This window comes from Dromaius novaehollandiae, chromosome 3, assembly GCF_036370855.1.
Source record: "Dromaius novaehollandiae isolate bDroNov1 chromosome 3, bDroNov1.hap1, whole genome shotgun sequence".
In the NCBI taxonomy this organism is placed as follows: domain Eukaryota; kingdom Metazoa; phylum Chordata; class Aves; order Casuariiformes; family Dromaiidae; genus Dromaius; species Dromaius novaehollandiae.
This window is the reverse complement of record NC_088100.1, coordinates 130,112,956-130,131,084: the sequence shown is the minus strand read 5'-3', so window position 1 is coordinate 130,131,084 and position 18,129 is coordinate 130,112,956. Positions and strand designations below refer to the sequence as shown.

Below are 18,129 nucleotides of genomic sequence, written 5' to 3'. Positions count from 1 at the left end.
AGCAAAAAAAAAAAAATATTTAAAATAAAAACAAAAAACTCCACACCACTAATCTTCTATGCTCCCATAAAGCAAAGCATGTTGCTAACAGTCCCGTGAATCAAACCTCTTTAAAGTGAATATTATTTACTTTTTTCAGGGGGAAAGCAGCTGAAGATACTGAAAAGGGAACATCCTCAAACCTTCCCTGCAGAAAGCAGCGCTGGCAAATTCTTCACACAAATGAGAACCTTTACAAGAGCTTCCAGTCTGCCTTAGTGATTTCACCCTTTCTGAGAAATCAGTAAATCCATATTTTTTAACCTTATTTAACAAAAGCAAATAATTTTGAAGAGTGGAGGACTTTTTCTTTTTTTTTTTTTAAAAAAGGAAAATCAAAATACTTACACCTCAACTTCTGTTCCTTATCTCCTTTGACACTGAACTGGGAGACCCCTTCTATAAATTCTAAAGAATACAGAACAGAAAAACATTAAAAAAGCAACAGTGTATTTCTCAATAAACACAAGAAAACAATGCTCAGAAATCTTTTAGAAATTGTAGGGAGAATCTGAATTACCATAAAGTCTTTAAAATGTGTCTTATCTTGTGACACCTAAGTATCTACATACTTTGTTTTTTAGTGGGAAGTACTTCAAACCCAATACTACGCTCACTGAACAGACTTGTACACATCAGTATTTAAGTACTTCAAAACTAGACTTTCATCAGATTCTTTATACGTAACTGCATCTAGATCTCCACTAAAGCTACTTCAGTGAGAATTCTAATTGTAGAGCTCATCTCAACATTAATTTCTCAACCTAAGGCAAGAACTATATCAAGCTGAAAAGTGTTCTACTGAAACAAATGCCTAAAAAGATATCTTCATATAAAAATCCACGTAAAAAGAAAGTTTATGTTGTTCAACAACAAAGTTGTTATCGAAGGAACCAACCCCACAGTAGACTTGCCAAAAGGTAAAACACGCAGATGTAATGCGTGTGGATGAGATCCCACAGCAAGACTTTTCTAGAGCTTTCAATAATGAAAGCGACAACAGTGCAAAACTGCAAACTGAACTATGGTATGGAAAATAAACAAAGATAAAACAATATAGCATTCCATAGAAACAGCCACTACATTTTCAGTAAGCTTTGTAAAATTAAGTTAGCAATTCCTATATGATTTATCAACAAAATGTCTGCATGTAATTTGATTGTTTTCCCCACAATTATGTTTGAGACATTAATCTCAAAAATGTAGGTCTTTCATCGAAATGATGCAAGTTTCCTCGCACTAGTAATTTTTCTTTTCCTCTAAGCTTCCCTCTGAAATAGGGATCAAAAATTTAAGTGAACTAGACTTGGTGAGATGACACGTTAAAACTCATTGCCACTTTTTGCAGCAACATCACTTTATGACACAAAACTAGTTCTGACAGCTTCCTGTTCCTGCCCAAGAAGAACAGCTCTTCATAATTATGTTATTTATAGCTCGGTATCATATATGATGTAGCATCTTCCCTCACTGCATTGTTTCTGCAAGTGGATTGTGAACAGTTATACAGATTTAGAGAGCTTCAGAAACCGACACCAAGAAAAAGTCTTGAAAATGTTCTGATTGCACTATATTTTTCCCCATTCACAGGTTTACAAGGAGCTTTATAAAAATACTAAAAAAACCCAAGAACTTCAGCATCAGCAGTTCTTTGTGTTTATTAGCATTTTATTTAATAAGTGAGCCTATCAATATAAGTTAACTTTAAAAACTCTCTCTTATTAAAAAAAACCCAAAAAACTGGAACCACGTTTTCTATTTGTGACTAATAAGAGATATATACATTAGCTTGAACAGAAGTTACAGAAACTGTCATTTCTAAGGGTCAGAAACTGTTTTAATAGATTAATAATTAAGATATTTGACCTGATGGTCCTTTTAGTAATAAGGAATATTTGAAATACATTCCTCCAAAACTTTAGACTCAAGTCAAAGTTTTCACGTTTAGCCTGAAGTGTTTACCTAAAACCATTTAAAAACAAAACAAAGAAGGTCACAACCAAACACGGACTCCTGTAAAGGAGATGACAACACAAAATTTTCATCGCCTTCACAATTTAGAAAACAATTTTCAAAATACTTCAAAAGACAGATATGTCATAATAACATTTGGACACAACTTAAAGACACAACTTACAATTTACCCCGCTTTTTCATAGTCTTTTTAGTTCAAGAGTATACTCCAGATAGCACCACAACTAAAAGTCTGCATTTGTATACTTTAAGAGACACTTAATGGATGGTCATAAATCAATATGACCTGGAAAGCATAGTACTGAATGCTTTGCTCTTTTAAGCATTTCATGCAAGAGTGTGTTGCCCTAACACGAGAGAAACTTGCTGAAAGGAATAATTTTACTGGCACTCAGCTTTACTTGGAATTAACACCTTATTAACAAGTTTTCTTCCCAGTTCCTTTCCCAATTGCAGCAAAACTTAAATCTCAAGGCACTAGGAATTCTGATCAAATGGCACTATCAGGAAGCACAGCATCTTACCTTTGAAGTCCACTTCTCCATTTCCATCGGTGTCAAATATATCTATTACTCGCTGTACTAATGGGTTCTGTTGCAACTCAGGTAGAGACATGAACTCTTCCACACTCAAAGAACCAGAGTTGTCCAAATCAAGCTTTTTAAATCTCTTTCCTAGCCGTTTAATCTCATCAGCATCAACTGAAAAGGGTTAAAAAAAGAGTTCTCAGAAGACTTACTTCAATAAACTCCCTGCTAGTTAAACAAAACACATTTCCCCATTGCTTTCATACTGGTATTTCTCCTACATTATCATAGCTAATATACTTTTTCATGAATGGGTTATAAATGACAATAAACTCTGAAAACATGCACAAGCCTTTTCATTTTTTCATTAAGACTTACCCTTTTTCCTCCCTGCACCAGCCATAATACAGTTAGCTTTGTGACTCACTGAATGCCATCTGCTGACACAACATTTTAAAGGATTTATGATGCTTAACTAGTTCTTAGTCACACAGCTCTTACAAATACCAGATATGAACAAAAAAAGAGACAGTTTCTCTTGCAAGGAAATGGTATTAAGTTTACAGTAAAATAACCTAATATGTCAGAAACAATTCTATTAATAAATGGTTATACCAAAGTAGTCCTTTCTCACCATACCAATTACATGAGAAACCCTGGCATACCTGCCAAAGCAAGCAGTGGGACTGCGTCAGTATGCTAACAAGTTACCACTCACCTACTCAAAAACATCTCCCAGACAGATCTGAGGGAAAGTTTTTCTCCATCTCAAACCGAAAACCGAGACAAACATGCAGTCATAACCTCTGTCCACCTGTTTTTTTCTCCCAGAAATTAAAACTGGTTCAGGTTCTTTTTGCAGCAATATCACTTCACCTGTTCTCTTCAAATACAGAGCAAGTCTCAGTTCTAACACATAACTAACGCCTTACTTTACATCTCTGATTTTGCCAGGAATAGACTCTCAAAACCTGTCCATGCTGAAGAGCCTCAAAAATTCTCTCCATAATGACCTGGAAGTTTCTCATCTGCAGTTTCCTTTAAAAGACCAAAGTTAGTTTACAAATTACTCATCACATTTGGGTATGAAAGAGAAACTGAGATTCTTTGGAAGTACTACAAAGGGTCGAGTACATAGCAAACCCCAGCAAATAGCTTACAGAAGGTGAAGCTTTCAAACTTTCCATGCAAATTTCCTTTCTAACCTAACATGAGCATTTTCTGCAGAATCTCACAGCTCCATTCAGTTTGCTTGCTCCAATTGTAAAAGAAATTGTTTTACTTCTACAGTGCACATATGTACCACTTGATCCATTTTTACAGACATCTTACAAAAGCTTAAGAAGATAAAGTGCAGCATAAAAACAAATAGCACTCAGTCTTTCCAATATGCAAGATCGGCCAACATGCAGAGCTTTATGCTTGGAGATAGTAGCAGATTCAGAGACCTGATCCTCTACCAAAGCAATAATAAACTTCCACTTAAATTTCCTGATACCAGTGTCTACAAATCAACGAGCCACAAATCCAGTGAGATGCGCAACCGTGGTGCTTCAGAACTAAAGGGAGAGCGCGAAGTCCAGAAACACGATAGTTGCTTATGAGGTCCGACAGTGCAAAACGCTTCCTCTCATCAGTATATCAAAGCTATTCGCTAACTCTTGCCTCAGACGACAAACTCCTTGGTTTTCATTTTTCCCCCAAATCCTAAACAGCCATTCTTTGAACTGCTAGGTACTAATCTACCCTCACCTCCTGCCCCACCACTAGAAAGTTATAGGAGCCAGGACAGTTTAATACAAAGCCGGCAGCAGGAATCTCATTTTTACTGCTAGGCTCTACTCCAGACTTCAGACTGACAAAGAAAATACAGAGTTATTATTATTTATTTTTTCTTAAAAGGTGCTGATCCACAATGAAAATAAGCGACACAAGATTAATCCTCAAACTATGCAATCCTCATAGCATAAGCATTTGAAAAAGCACGATAATGTTCTTACCTTAAGCACAGCTTATCACACTGCACATACAAACATATTTTAAATGTGAAATGAGTGTGTGTATATAATAAAATTTATACATATTATTATAATGTATAGAAGGGCTTGTCCAGTTTTGTTTAGAAGTCTGATGTCTGATATCATAAGTCTTAGAACATCTAAACAGCAAATTCAAAGTATTATCTATCGTATATAAAGCACTATGCTTCTGTTACCAGGTCACTGTGGTATGTGAATTTGATATCAAGATTAGAAGTACAGAAATATACAGACTGTCCTGCAAGATAGGCAAAAGTTTTCTTTACTTAGGGACTCTCACTTCAAAAAGCAAACGTAGTAGCACTGGCTAAAATTGAAAGACAAAAGCCTAAGAAACATGAAATACTTTGTAGTTCTGTGATTTTAGAGGAGAAAAATGGAATACGCATTAACATACTTAGATCTCACCTCCAATACCACACAAATTAGAGCTATGATTTGCAAGTTTCCAAACATTTCCAAGTTACACTTGGAAGAACAAGTATCAGAACACAACAAAGAAAATTCTACCAAATCAGGGTGCAAAAACAGATGTCTGAGCCAAGATTGAGGACCAGCAATCATTACAATAGCCTAATTTTCTCAGAACCCCAAGTAGCATTAAACAGTGTTATTTCATATCTCCAGCCAATTTGTTGCTTTGGAGGCTAAGTCCAGATGATGTTTTTCCTCACAAGCACAAAAGCAAAAATTGAAAATGAGACCCAGAAGGCTGTCAATGGTCTGCTCTGAAGTTGAGCTAATTACCACATATACCAGTAAGTCAAGCACTGTTACAGAGCTTTAAACTCAGTTACTAAAGCTGCCCAAGAAAAAGACAGGACTGACTGACTGACACTACTCTGGCCTGCTCCAGTAAAGAGAGAAGATCTTCCACGAGATGTGCAAGAAAGCAAACTTTTGCCAGGAAAGCAAAGCTCCAGCTAATCTCTCAACATCTTTAAGCAGGACCTACCAATATGAATTCAAAGTTCACATTCAGACTATCTGCAGCATGCAACGTTAATAAGCTGTGCTACACTGAGCACGTACGGTCTACCATCATCTGCTAGGGTGCGAGAACCACTGTTTAGTTAACTTGCCTTGCATCTGAAGTTAGTCAGATACAGGTAAGAGTTCCCTTAAACTTACAGAACAGCGACACTTGAGAGAAGATGAAACACTTTAAAAAGACCATAGTCAAGGATGTTAAGATTATGGATCATAAAGACAAGAATCAGGAGATGCAAAGAGGTTCAAGAGACTTGTAAGAATATTGGTCAAAAATGTTTTATGTTTTGCTGAACTGTAACAGACCAACAGCAACTTAAATTATGAAGTTAAAAAGCAACTACATACTCAAAAGCGTTAACACATGTACAACCTGATAGCTCATATGGTCAGTTCCAGTTCAACTGGAATAAGAAGTATAGGTACAGATGCTGAACAACAGATTTTCTACTAGAAACAGACATAAGAAATTTCTCATTCCTAACCTCAAAATATTCCAGCAAAGGATGGTCTTGCACTAGAGAGCTGAGAAAGGTTCTACATCAAAGGAGGAAAAAATAAATACATATTAAAAAAAAAAAAAAATCAAAGAACAGTATTCAACAAATTAGTAGCTGTGTGAAAAGCTGACTAATCATCAAACTTGTCCAACATTTTGTTTCTGGCAATGGATATACTGTGAATGAGAATTCTAGGAGGAGGAAGTCACTAAAAATAATTATGGGAATCGGAAAATTTCCTTTAATAGCTCATGAGCAGAAAAGCTGCTCCTCTTAGTTAGCATATAAGGATAAAAACAGCATTGGCAGATCAGTGTTCCATAATTTTAATTGACTGTACATACCACAGTTTCACATCAGAAAAGTGTAATGTTTTTTTTTAATACACTGCAAGTATTTTAGATATTTTTTTAAAATCATTTCTGCAAGCTGAAGCTGAAAAAGCTTGCTTAAGAAAACAGAGGTTTATATGTTACAATGGATTCTCATATTGTTTGGTCTTCATAAAATTGTTCAAGAATTACACAATATTTAAAGGATAAATGCATTTACAACACAAACCTAATGTTCATTTTGCATGTTTTTAATCTATCCTTCTTTCAACTCAGTCACCACCTGTGACAATTCTCTCTGCCCGAGTTGACCTTGCTGCTTTCCTAAATTCTCCTACGTGTTTTTTTTTTTAGATAACAAACATTTATACATAAGAGCAAATTCCAATAGCTGTATCCATATCCCTGTTTCACTCAAACAAAACAGTCACTTCAGTTCATTTTTTGTTCATATTTCCTCTATGAATATGCATATAACATAGTCCTCATTTATTATTGATCTGTTCTGTTTTCCAAGACTGCTTTTTCTTCAGTTTTTAGTAGCAGGCTGACTTTCTCAAAGTTTTACATAGCTAACACTGAAGAACAGAGAACTAAATGAGGGCATCAGAAGCTGAACACAATAATTCTGTTTTCTTGTTCTCTGAAGTCTCCTTACAGGCCCCACACTGAAGCCCTGAAGCTATACTGGAATGCAAGTCACAGGATGATTCAGATACAGTGAAGGTATTTGAGCCAGAAGGACTGAGGGTGGCAGTAGCAAACAGATTTTTACAAGACAAACTCAGGAGACTAGGATAGAGATCAACACTAGGAAATCCAAGGAGGTCCAAGTCCACAAAAATATGAATTAGGTGATAACATCAGGGAGCAAAACAAGGAGGGCCCAGCTTTGTTTACTAGAAGCAGAATTTGCCTGTGACTCAGAGGTCTGAGCTTCCTTGAGCTTTGGCTACAGTGAGTATTCTTGTAACCTCAAACTCGGCCTCTTCTGTACTTCGTTCACCAGCTGAAGGCTGGTGAGGCTCTACAGTCTCTGTGCGTTCCAGAAAGTATCCCATCAACTGGGCACTGATGCCTGAGGCTGCCAAAGATACTAAGTGCCTGGAAATAACAGCAGTTAAATGATTACCTTAAAAAGGTTGCTGGTAGCCCTGTAGAAATATCAGGTGATTCAGTGTCTTAAAGCACACAGAACGATCTGCTTTTTTCTTTTTCTCCATTCTGAATTTCATTTGCCTTGTAACTAACAAGGCAGTTCTTTTTAGCAGTGCCAACAAAGTTAAAAAAAAAATGGGGGGGGAGGAGAGAGAGAGAGAGAGAGAGAGAGAGAGAGAGAGAGAGAGAGAGAGAGAGAGAGAGAGAAGTAGCAGTATTTTCAAAAGCTTCCTCTTCCAGCCAAGCAACTGCTGCATTAAAATTCTAGAGTCAAAATACCTGCTTGGTATTATAAACTCATTTTCATACATCTAAAAATGCAACATGTCAGATTAAAATGCAAGAACTACATATTACTGTGAAACAGCATGCCTGAAAGGTTATCTTTTAGAAACACTTCGATAGCTTTGTTTTAGTGCAGTAGTTTTACTCTCCAGCTAGACGCTTTTCAGTTGACATGTATGAGAGAATACGCCACTCTTCCCCAGCACAGAAGAATAGAGAACAGATGATCTATGGTGTTTTGAGAAGGTAGTTCTGTTTCTAGCTGTTATTCGCATGATAGCTGATGCTAAGATACTATCATGAAGAGCATCTAAGCAACAACTCAAAGCTTCATTAAAACTGATTTCTGAAGCGCAATGTGTTCAAAGGTGAAGCAGTTTTAGAAAATTTCTAATGATTTTCTTCCCCCCCCCCCCACCAAAGTAAAGGTGCACCTGCATGGTTAGTTAGTTATTAATGTGAAAGCCACAAGTAAGACAGAACACCTTAAAAATCCAGATCTCTTCAAAGTCCAGTAGATTCAGTGAGATTTTAATGGGATGACTGCTTACAAATTCAGAAGTGCTACAAATCCACTACTGCAGGGTACACAACACTTATGCAGGCATCTGTACAGCGTACAAGTCTTAGAAATACTGTACATCTCAGCACCTCTTTGCTGAAAGAACTCAGCACTTCTGAAATTTAAGTGTTTATCTAGATGTTTGAACATGTATTTAAAATCTTGGCTTTTCAGACACTTAGAATACTGGCTCAAAGATACAACTAACCAAAAAAAGACCAGAAAGTAAGTTTCCAAAAAGCCTAGTTTCCATATATTTTTCAAATCCAATATCAGTATAAACAGAGTTGTTGTTAAGGGATTAGAAAAAGCCTTTTTGTAAGTAAAATGTGTTTTGAAATTCAACTTAAACTTTTCCAGGTTAAGAAGGATGGCAGGGGGGGAGTGGGAGGGGGAAAAGTGTTTTCCCTAAGCACGGACTGGAGAGAACTCAAAATAAGAGAGACCTTCAACGAAAGCTCTCACCTCTATCTACAGTCTTGTGTGATTCACAAATATAATGTTTCAAATTAAGCAACCAAGACAGCCATTTCAGTCTCGGAGATCAAATTTCAAAAAGATGATGCCCTTGAGAACACATTCCACCACTTGTCTTGTATATGCTTACACACAGCTGGCCTAATCCTTTTCATGACTTCAGATGCGTCAATTACAATTTCTTAAGTTAGAAAAGAGGTACTAGTCTCCTCACCCTAAAATCAAAGCTTATTATAAAACAGTTATTTTACTTCCCAGCTTTTTGTGATGGAAAGAAATTTCTTACAGGTCGTTGGATGCAACCTGACTGACATCAAACATCCACAGTATAGAACAGTACTAGATTTTCAGTAATTTCTCCGACACAGCACAGCTGCCAGACAAAAGCATTCTGCACTCAGGAATGCAACCCACTGAAAAAAGAAAACACGAATATTCAAGTGAAGGGTACAGTAAAAGGAACATTCTTGACTAATTAATGATGTGCAGCCTCTGCCTATTACCCTGAATTTGCTTTTCATAACTGCCAACTTTAAGACAAAATTCTTCTTATAGAAGTGAGACACCACAATAGCAGTGATGCAGTGCCAGACAGAGGTTATGACTCAATGCCACAGTGCAGACAGCATAGATACACTAGTGCTAACTAAGGGTCTCCCAGTAGTCTAACCATTTCAAATCCTCACCTAACGATCTATAAAAAGTTTGTCAGGTCTTACCCTGAAAAGCTTTTGCCCCATCAGTCAACAACTACTAGCAGAAACATATAACATTTGAAGAATGAAGTGAATATTTACTTATATTTTCTATTCTCGAATGTACTACTGTACACATTTCTGTACCAAAAATTCTATCTTCCATTTTTCAGGCAGGAAGAATCTTTAAGCGCAAGGCAATCATTTTTCCTCAGGTACAATCAAGAAAAGGGAGATCCATGATAACCACGTTTTCTCTAGTGTACATAAAGTTTTGCTCCTGAGAGAAGCAGCCCACTTCCTCTTCCTGCGAGAAGGTCCACCAGAGCAAAAAAGCTTTAACCAAGAAAACACTCAGATTTACACAACGATATCTTGAAAACACAGTTCAACCACAGAATACAACATGGAAATCCTCTCTTCCTTTGCAAGAAAAGGAGGCAAACAAACTCAGCAATAAATTAGGCTATGCAGTAGCTACAAATAAATATAGCTTTCAGTTTTCCCAGAATCAGAAGTCTGGAAGAGCAATGTGCTGTTATTCTGAGTAAGAAAGAGTTAAATAGCTCTGGCAGAGATACAGCTAGTAAGAACCATCTTCAGAGGGCAATTCACCTCTGAGCAAAAACTGACCAAGGCAGCAGTAAGCTAAGAACATATGTGATTCAGAAGGAAAGAGCTCTGAAGTGTTCTTCAAATTTGAAAATTTCACTTATGTGCATATTTAACAATATATATTTAGAGTGTAACCCAGCAATGCAGTGCTTCAGTGAAGTAGGTAGGATACTCCTCACATGCACAGGAGTATTTGCAAGCTGATGACTCAAATTATAATTCATCCAGACTTGTATGTAATTAGGCATAAATGACTTTCAAATTATTTTTGCATTAAGTCCTCTGAAAAATATATTTAGAAACAATCCTCCATGACTACATTACTGTTTATGACACTTATGATGAGAGCTGGTATTATGACTAGCATACAAAAGCAGGCTAGAAGACAATCTTGAAGAACTTACTGTCCTGTTTAAAAAGAGGATCTGAACAGCCAAAGGATGCAAGTTTTGATCAAGCTGACCATACATACATGCAGATGCGTGATTTGTTCCTTAAACTTTTTTCTTCAACACTAAACAAGTTAAAGTATAAGTACTCTTAGCAGAAGGTCACTACAAAACAACCCTTTCTTTGAGCATCTTTAGGCAAGAAATACTTTGGCATTTTTACAGGATAAACTAACCTCATGAGACAAAGCAATGAATTTTATGCTCACGTGGCCAAAAGCAAGTAACACTAACTTAAGTGGCTTCTCACTTAAATGCCTGGCTGCAAGCATACACAGGAAAAAAATATTTTTATATAGGTATTTATATAAAAATATATTTGTGTGTGTGTGTGTGTGTGTGTGTATATTCATTCTGCCCTCAACCTCTCATTTCTCTGAGGGTGCCAAAACAGCTTCAGCAATACAGCTGGGCTCCTACAATAGCACATACTACACCAAAGGCTGTTGCACATCTCTGAGGAACTGGCACTGGGACCAACAGAAAAGCTCCACCAGTCAGACTACCAGTTATAACACTTCACTATAAAGACACTAAAACCACTTTGTTTCATTTTAATGATTTTAATGAAGAAATTAAAAAGAAAAACACACACTTTAAAAATCATTCATTATTTCAAAAAAAGATGTAAATGTGGTTTTAATTTTACAACCTAACAGCAAAAGCCAACATTCTTCAAAGATAACTTTTCACATTTTAACTTTATTCTTTAGAAGAGTATTGAAACTGTGTAATTTTTCAAGTGGTAAATTCATAAGCAAGAGTTTGTACGTATCAATTTCCAAATGCCATTAATCTCTCAAACAATATAATGTTGTGATTTAAAAAGAAAAAAGAAAAAAGAAAAAACCACTTACAGTGTGAGCACATTTCCAAGGGGTAGCTTGCCTCATTTCCCTGAAACACATAAAAAGAAAAAAGTTGTAATTATTCCCAAGATTATTCCCAAATTAACTTAGAGGAACTAATTTAAGTTTCAGCACTGTGAAGATATTGGGCAATATAAGTTATATGGTAAAAGTTTATATTTTAAACCCAACAACTGACTACAGTATTCTATTTGTTCTATGTTATCAAAACATACAAATATAAAACCATCCAGAGATCTCTTCTAATGTAAACAGACATTTATTATTCCCAAGAAAATATGAAAAGTCCAGATGATCATAAAGTTTAACAGCTTCGATCCTATACTCTAAACATCAAAAAAGTCACTTATTACTAGTGCAAATGCTACTTTCTAGTTAAAGTAGTATTTAAATTAATATCAAAACTTCACACAAAAGCTGTTTTACTATTTTATTTTATACAAAAAAACCCAGACAAATCCTTACGAATAACCACAATAAACCTTACTTCAACAGCAAGACAAAATTCCATCATATATTCCCCCACTAACCTCTTCCTCCCCCTCCCTCCCCCCAGATTCATATAGGAGGAATGACAGCAAAAAAATTGTATACACTTCCAGAAATTTAGATGCAGCAGCTTTACATTTAGACAGTTTTGTATAGTACTATCTTAATGTGCTCTTATGTTGTAGCAGAGTGGAAAGTTAATGCTTAAAACTTAAAAGCCTAGATACATTATAATACAATAATAGCAAGCAAAATTAAAACTATATGGGGGTGCAGTCACTTTGATCTTACACACATAGAAATCTGCAATCACAGTACCATGAACTCCAAAAGATAATAAAAACAAAAGCCAGTACCTGCCTCCTCCCCCCACCTTACTTTGAGCCAGAGAAGATCACAATACACATACACTTCATCTTTTCTTGGAATCAGTCAGCAAATGAATGACCAGATAACTAAAGATATTCATAACCAAACCTTTTCAAGAAAATATTTGAGGAAGCGTTTTACATAAGAAAGTAGAATACATTTAAGATGAGTCTAAAACACATTCTGTTCAACAATGATTCTCGCATGGCATCGAGTATAAGGGATTTCACAGTTCAGCACTGGCCCACAAAGACTCCTTATAGTTACACAAATTGTACAGAAATAAAGAGATTACTTGATGGAGGAAAAAAAGAAGTACTACATTTAGCTTGGAAGCATGCGACTGCATTTCCTAATAAGGACAGAAAGGGACAGAACAAACATCTCATGAATCTAAACATCTCCGAAAGGAGATGATGATGTTGTGTGGGGGCTGTTTGCTCTTTTTTCCAGGACACATATTCACTATCCTTATCCCCTAGAATCCATAAGTTCTCTCACTTCTTTACAAAAATTAATAGGACTAGCTTTTAAAGTGGAGCAGCAAGGGGTACATCCTCAACTTCTACCCCAAAGTATTTATAGCAAGACAAAAGAGAAGAACAGAAACATCGATAGGGACAGTCAGGTCCCTAAAATCTAAAAAGCATGACCGAGATATTCAACAAGAGAAACTTTTTCATTGCAGCAGGGAATCCAAAGGAACAGTGTCACATGGGAAATCTTGGATGGATCCCAAACAAAGTCTTAGGAAAACCATGAAGACCAAAACAGGTAGTAAAAGCTTAGTATATGCATATGAGTATAAAAGGGTATGGGATTTTAAATGTGGGGAAAACAGAATCAGAGAATTTTGAAACAGGAAGAAACAGGAACCAGGAGATCCAGCTAGGCTGCTCTTAAGACACAAGGCCATGAAGAGGCAAGAAAAACACCAGACTGGGAGGCTGCAAATTAAAGGAGAAAGTTGAATTAAAACCAGTGCACTTACGCATATGGACATACAAATATACAATAATATCTTAACCACATTAAAGACTGTTCTAGGCACTTACATACTTGATCAGGTGATGGGACAAATAATTTCTACTACAGGCCATTAAAATCAAACTGGCCAAAGCAGCATGAAATGCTTCTGGAAAGTGAGCAGGAGGAATTAAAAAGTGGAAGCAACTTTTTCAGTTCAGGAACTGAACATGTTTGTAAAGAGTCTTACTATGCTCCTAGATGCACATGCTAACCCATAGCAAAGTTATTACATGAAGTAGTCTAGAAAAAATGTCTTTGGAGAGTAGAGAAAAATAAATAAGCTTAATTTTTCTGTAAAACAGGTACTGCTAACAAGAAAGCTTAAGAATACTTACCTATCCTGGACCGGAACTTCGGTATCTAAAAAGAGATTAGAAGAATCTAATAAATGACAATGTAAGAATTACACGAGTATTTAATATTTGCTACATGATATTTAAGTAGAGTGTTTAAGAAGGTAATTAATTACCTGTTATTGATGTGCCGAGTGTTCATTTTCACAGAAGAATCAAGAAATCTACTGTTTTTAAAAAGCTTTCAATCTTCAGTTTTTACTAGGAATAATTGCTCAAGCTACTCATATCAAGGGTGAGATTCCTGTCTGTACATCTGTGACCTGGGCAAACACAAAGGTGTTCATCCGTAGCAACAACTCAATCAATCCCCATAGACGAGGTTTAATCATTTGATCTTGGGGGCAGGTGTTTTTCATATTTTACACAGTAGTGCAAAAAGGTCACTTATTTGCTTCCAAATAGGACCAGTATGTGTGCATACCATTTTTTAATGCAATTTAAGCCCTGAAACACAAGTGCTAAATATTTTCTTTCTGTTAAAGACTAGGTATGCAGTGGATAAGATGAAGGTCTAAAGCTACCTTTGCATTAACGACTTATGAAAAAAGCAGGCAGGTAAGTACAGCTATGAGATTTCACAAAGGATCCCACGAGCCCTTTTAAAAAGGAAAAGAAAAAAAAAAGAGTACCTAATTTCTTCTCTAAGATTTTAATGTAAAGAATTGTTAAAACTTAACACCACGACTAGGCAAGTATTTCAAAGAATGCTGGAAAATATTGTGATCGGACATACTAAAAGAAAAAAATCATATGTATTACAAAAGACACATGGATACTATTAAAAGCCACATTCGTCAAGCAAAGGAACACTGCACTGATGTATACTTTTTATTTTCTAAATTACAGATAGAGATAATAATGCTTTTATAACAACAAAAGTCACTGTAAGATCTCTACCAGCCCATCATTTCACCTCTGATGCAAAGAGTTTGATTTATAGAAAGTATAGATGTGTAAAATAGCAAGCTTCTCATAAAATGCTTGGGGGGGGAGGGGCTTAAAGTTCATTATAGTATTAGTATTTCCTGCCAGATATATATTTAGCATATCTCACATGAAGTGAGAATGCCCTGTCACGTACCACATTAGCACATCCAGAAGCTAGTGACACATGGTTGGTTGCAGAAATGCAGCTTGAACAGCATTAACATTCCACAACAGGTTTACCTGGCACCTACATGTAATATAAAATACACTTTCCTCAGCTGTACCTGTGTATTACTACCATAGTGTTGGAGATCTCTTTTCTCTGGAGTTACACTATTAAATCGAGCAGCTGGAACAGTGTTGATATTTTTGAATAGCCTTATCCTTTTAGATTAGCCGTGAAATTTTTTTCAATGCTGTTGGATCCCTACAAGCAATTTCCTGGCTAATTAGCAACACAGTCATGACTTACAGACCAAAATAATTACAGATCAAGAAACAGCCCAGAGTCTAACAGAAGGATGACCAAATTCTGAGTGCTGCAGAAATATCAGTTTACTAGTGATAAATCAAAACATATCATTACAATATTTCAGAGTTTCATACAACATGCAGTCTGTTTCTTTAAGAACAAAAATGCATGTCATTTGCGATCATGTTCTCCACTTATTCTTCCTCTTTGTTCATTTTTGCAGCTGTGCTTTATATTAAGGATAATCTATTAACATCCTTTAATCTTCATTTCTTTTATATATTATCCATAAAAACATGTTTCTTCATTTCTTCTGCTGGCAGTTACTCCAAATATTAATCATTCTCTATTTGTGAAATCAGTTTTGTACATGCTCCTCCAAGGTAGGTTAGTTATGGGCAATTATTATCTTGACGAAAGTTTCCTCTTGGTGAAAGAGGTGAAGAGCTGTGAATAGAGGATAAAAAAGGAAATTTGCAATCAGCCACAGAATCTAAACTTTGCAGCTTAAGTTGTTTACATAAAAAAACTTGTACACTAAGACACAAGAGTGCAAGACTGGTATGCAGCATTTATTAGCAAAAATACAGTACTGTCTAGATCTGTTTGATTTTATGCTACTTCTCTATAAGATGGACATCTTTCTGTAAGTTATTCAGAAGCTTAAATACAAGTGTCAGTCTTCAACTGCTTCTCTGCTTTTATAAAAGCAGATCTCAGTATGTCTAAATGTCAGCAAGCCACAATGCCAGCTTAGGTCTCATCCCAAATTCTGTCCTCAGAAAGGTTATGCATGAGGGACTACAAATACAAACCAACCCCTGGAAGGCAGTTTAAAAGCTAAATTGCTTCAGGGCTTTGTTTCCAAAGCCAGGCAATGCATTAATTCAACAGGTGGCAAGAGTGGGCTCTTAAGATTAGTTTAGTACCTGTATAGTAGTAGTAGTTTGATATTTATTATGATTTCAGCAGCAATTTGAAAAGAATCAAGATGCAATACATTGATCCTTGTTATAAATGGCTTTAGGCTTACAGACTGCTCCAGTACTGCAGAGAGCTGTTATGCCTATGTAGCCAAGTTTCCCATGGAACTGAAACATTACTGGTGTTTCTGCATTCACATTTTTGATGTGTGGGCACGACATCATGGGATTTTCTCAACACACTATATGTTGTACTTCCTGCATTTGACCCTGCACCTTCTAAGTTAGTAGTTATCTTTATTATTGCAAGAAACAAACTGCAGCATGCAATTAAAACAGTTAACTACACCATATCAACTGGGGGTTAGAACTATGGATTAAGATAATCAATTTTACTTGTCAAATTAAACACACACAGTTTGCCATCGCCCACTACTACAACCAGCAAAAGATAGGAGTGTTAAGAACTAAGATGGCAGAGCCTGGCATTCAAAGTTTAAGAACGGCCCACTCAAAAACCCTTCCTCCTCTGCAAAAATGCAAAATGCTTCTCTTTTTTCTATTTTTATTCCTTTCCACACCACCAAAAATTAAAGATTAATGAAAATTACCTGATGCAGAGACCTCTGCCACTTCATTCTTCATGGAGCTCATTTCCCATACGTTGCAGTTTCCACAAAGCTTTAACATTGAAGAATTGCCAGCTTGGTGAAGAGGTTTTTGTTTTGTTTTGTTTTTTTTAAAGGCTATTTCAACAAGTTACCAGAGCTTTGGCTGTCATGTATAGGTTGGTCCTGTAGTCTTCATTTACAGTGAGCAGGTGAACTGGCAGACTAACTTAAGAAAAATGTTATTTGCCATCAAGGCTACAAAAGCTTTTGCAGGAATAGAACAGTTACCAAACATGCCACACAGCCCCAGCCCCAATGGTTTAAACAAATTTCTGACAAAGCCCAGGAGGCTTTAAACCATGTTAATATTCAAATTACTGAATTAACTGATGGTCAGAAAAGCATGCAGGATCTCACATACTGTAATTTGCACATTTCATATGTGACTTACTGGAATTAAAGCCTAAAGAGTTTCTCAAGAGCGCAGATGTCCACAGTTCTGGAGATACCACAATGAATATGGATTTAAACAAGATATAAACCGAAATTAGGTATGACTGAAAAAAGTAGCAAGCAAAACACATGCACCCACCCATTTCAGAAATGGCATGAATCTAGCCTTTTTTGCTTAGATCCGATTGCTTGTGGTTTTTTTAACATGAACAAGCTACTCAATACAGAAAAGATGCCTTAGCCTAGGAGGAATCTAATATCAGATCAGTGAATCAAGAAAAAATGTTACTGATTATCTTCCAGTATATTTAAATAGGACTATTCAATTTATACATTATAAAAGCAAACTTGTAATGAAGACGTCATAGTTAAAACTGCTAGGAAACTGAGCATTTGTTTTTCTGATTCTAAGAAAATAAGTAATCTTCTGAGCTTTTCATTGAAAAGAAATCACAACACAGTTACCTGAAAACAAGGACTGGCCCGCAGATTAATAGTGCAGACTTTTTTTTCCCCCCTTCTTTAGCTTCCAGAAATTAGAAGCTAACATCTAACATGACTTGGTCACTTCTACGCAGTAATAAAAGTTACTAAATCACCATAAGCAATACTTGCTATGCATAACTAATCCAAGCACACAAAGAATAACTGTGTGAATAAGAATAACCTGTGTGAATATGAATAACCAAAATATTAGCTCCTCAGATTTAGAAGCTTTCTCCTAATACTTTCTGGTTTTTGGCAGAAAACCATTAAGGAAATCACAGCAAATTCATCTGACTTAGAAACAGCTGCTGATTTTTCTAATCATTTAAAAACCCTGTATTCCAAAGTCCACTGTCAGAACAAGTGAACATCCTTTATGCCCCCCGCCCCATGTCTATTTACTTCTGTCCACTATTCCCTATCATAATAAATAAATAGAACCGCCAACTTTTGGATAGTGTATTTAAATATTTCCAATGAGAGCATTCACTTTTAGGACATTC

The 18,129-nt window shown here is 36.0% G+C and overlaps 1 protein-coding gene across 2 annotated transcripts in view; it reads right to left on the bottom strand.

Annotated features, from left to right (window-relative positions):
• Window positions 1-18,129, bottom strand: part of PPP3R1 (protein phosphatase 3 regulatory subunit B, alpha) — a 42,714-nt gene that overhangs the window by 5,084 nt on the left and 19,501 nt on the right. The window contains exons 2-5 of one of the 2 annotated variants that reach the window (XM_064510150.1): window positions 13,734-13,758; window positions 11,500-11,539; window positions 2,538-2,714; window positions 388-447 (exon numbers count right to left, since the gene is read on the bottom strand). In XM_064510150.1, the coding sequence (XP_064366220.1) occupies window positions 388-447; window positions 2,538-2,714; window positions 11,500-11,512 (250 nt within the window). In that variant the 5' untranslated portion in view covers window positions 11,513-11,539; window positions 13,734-13,758. The remainder of the gene's footprint in view (window positions 1-387; window positions 448-2,537; window positions 2,715-11,499; window positions 11,540-13,733; window positions 13,759-18,129) is intronic. The other variant, XM_026110439.2, reaches the window with a different exon arrangement.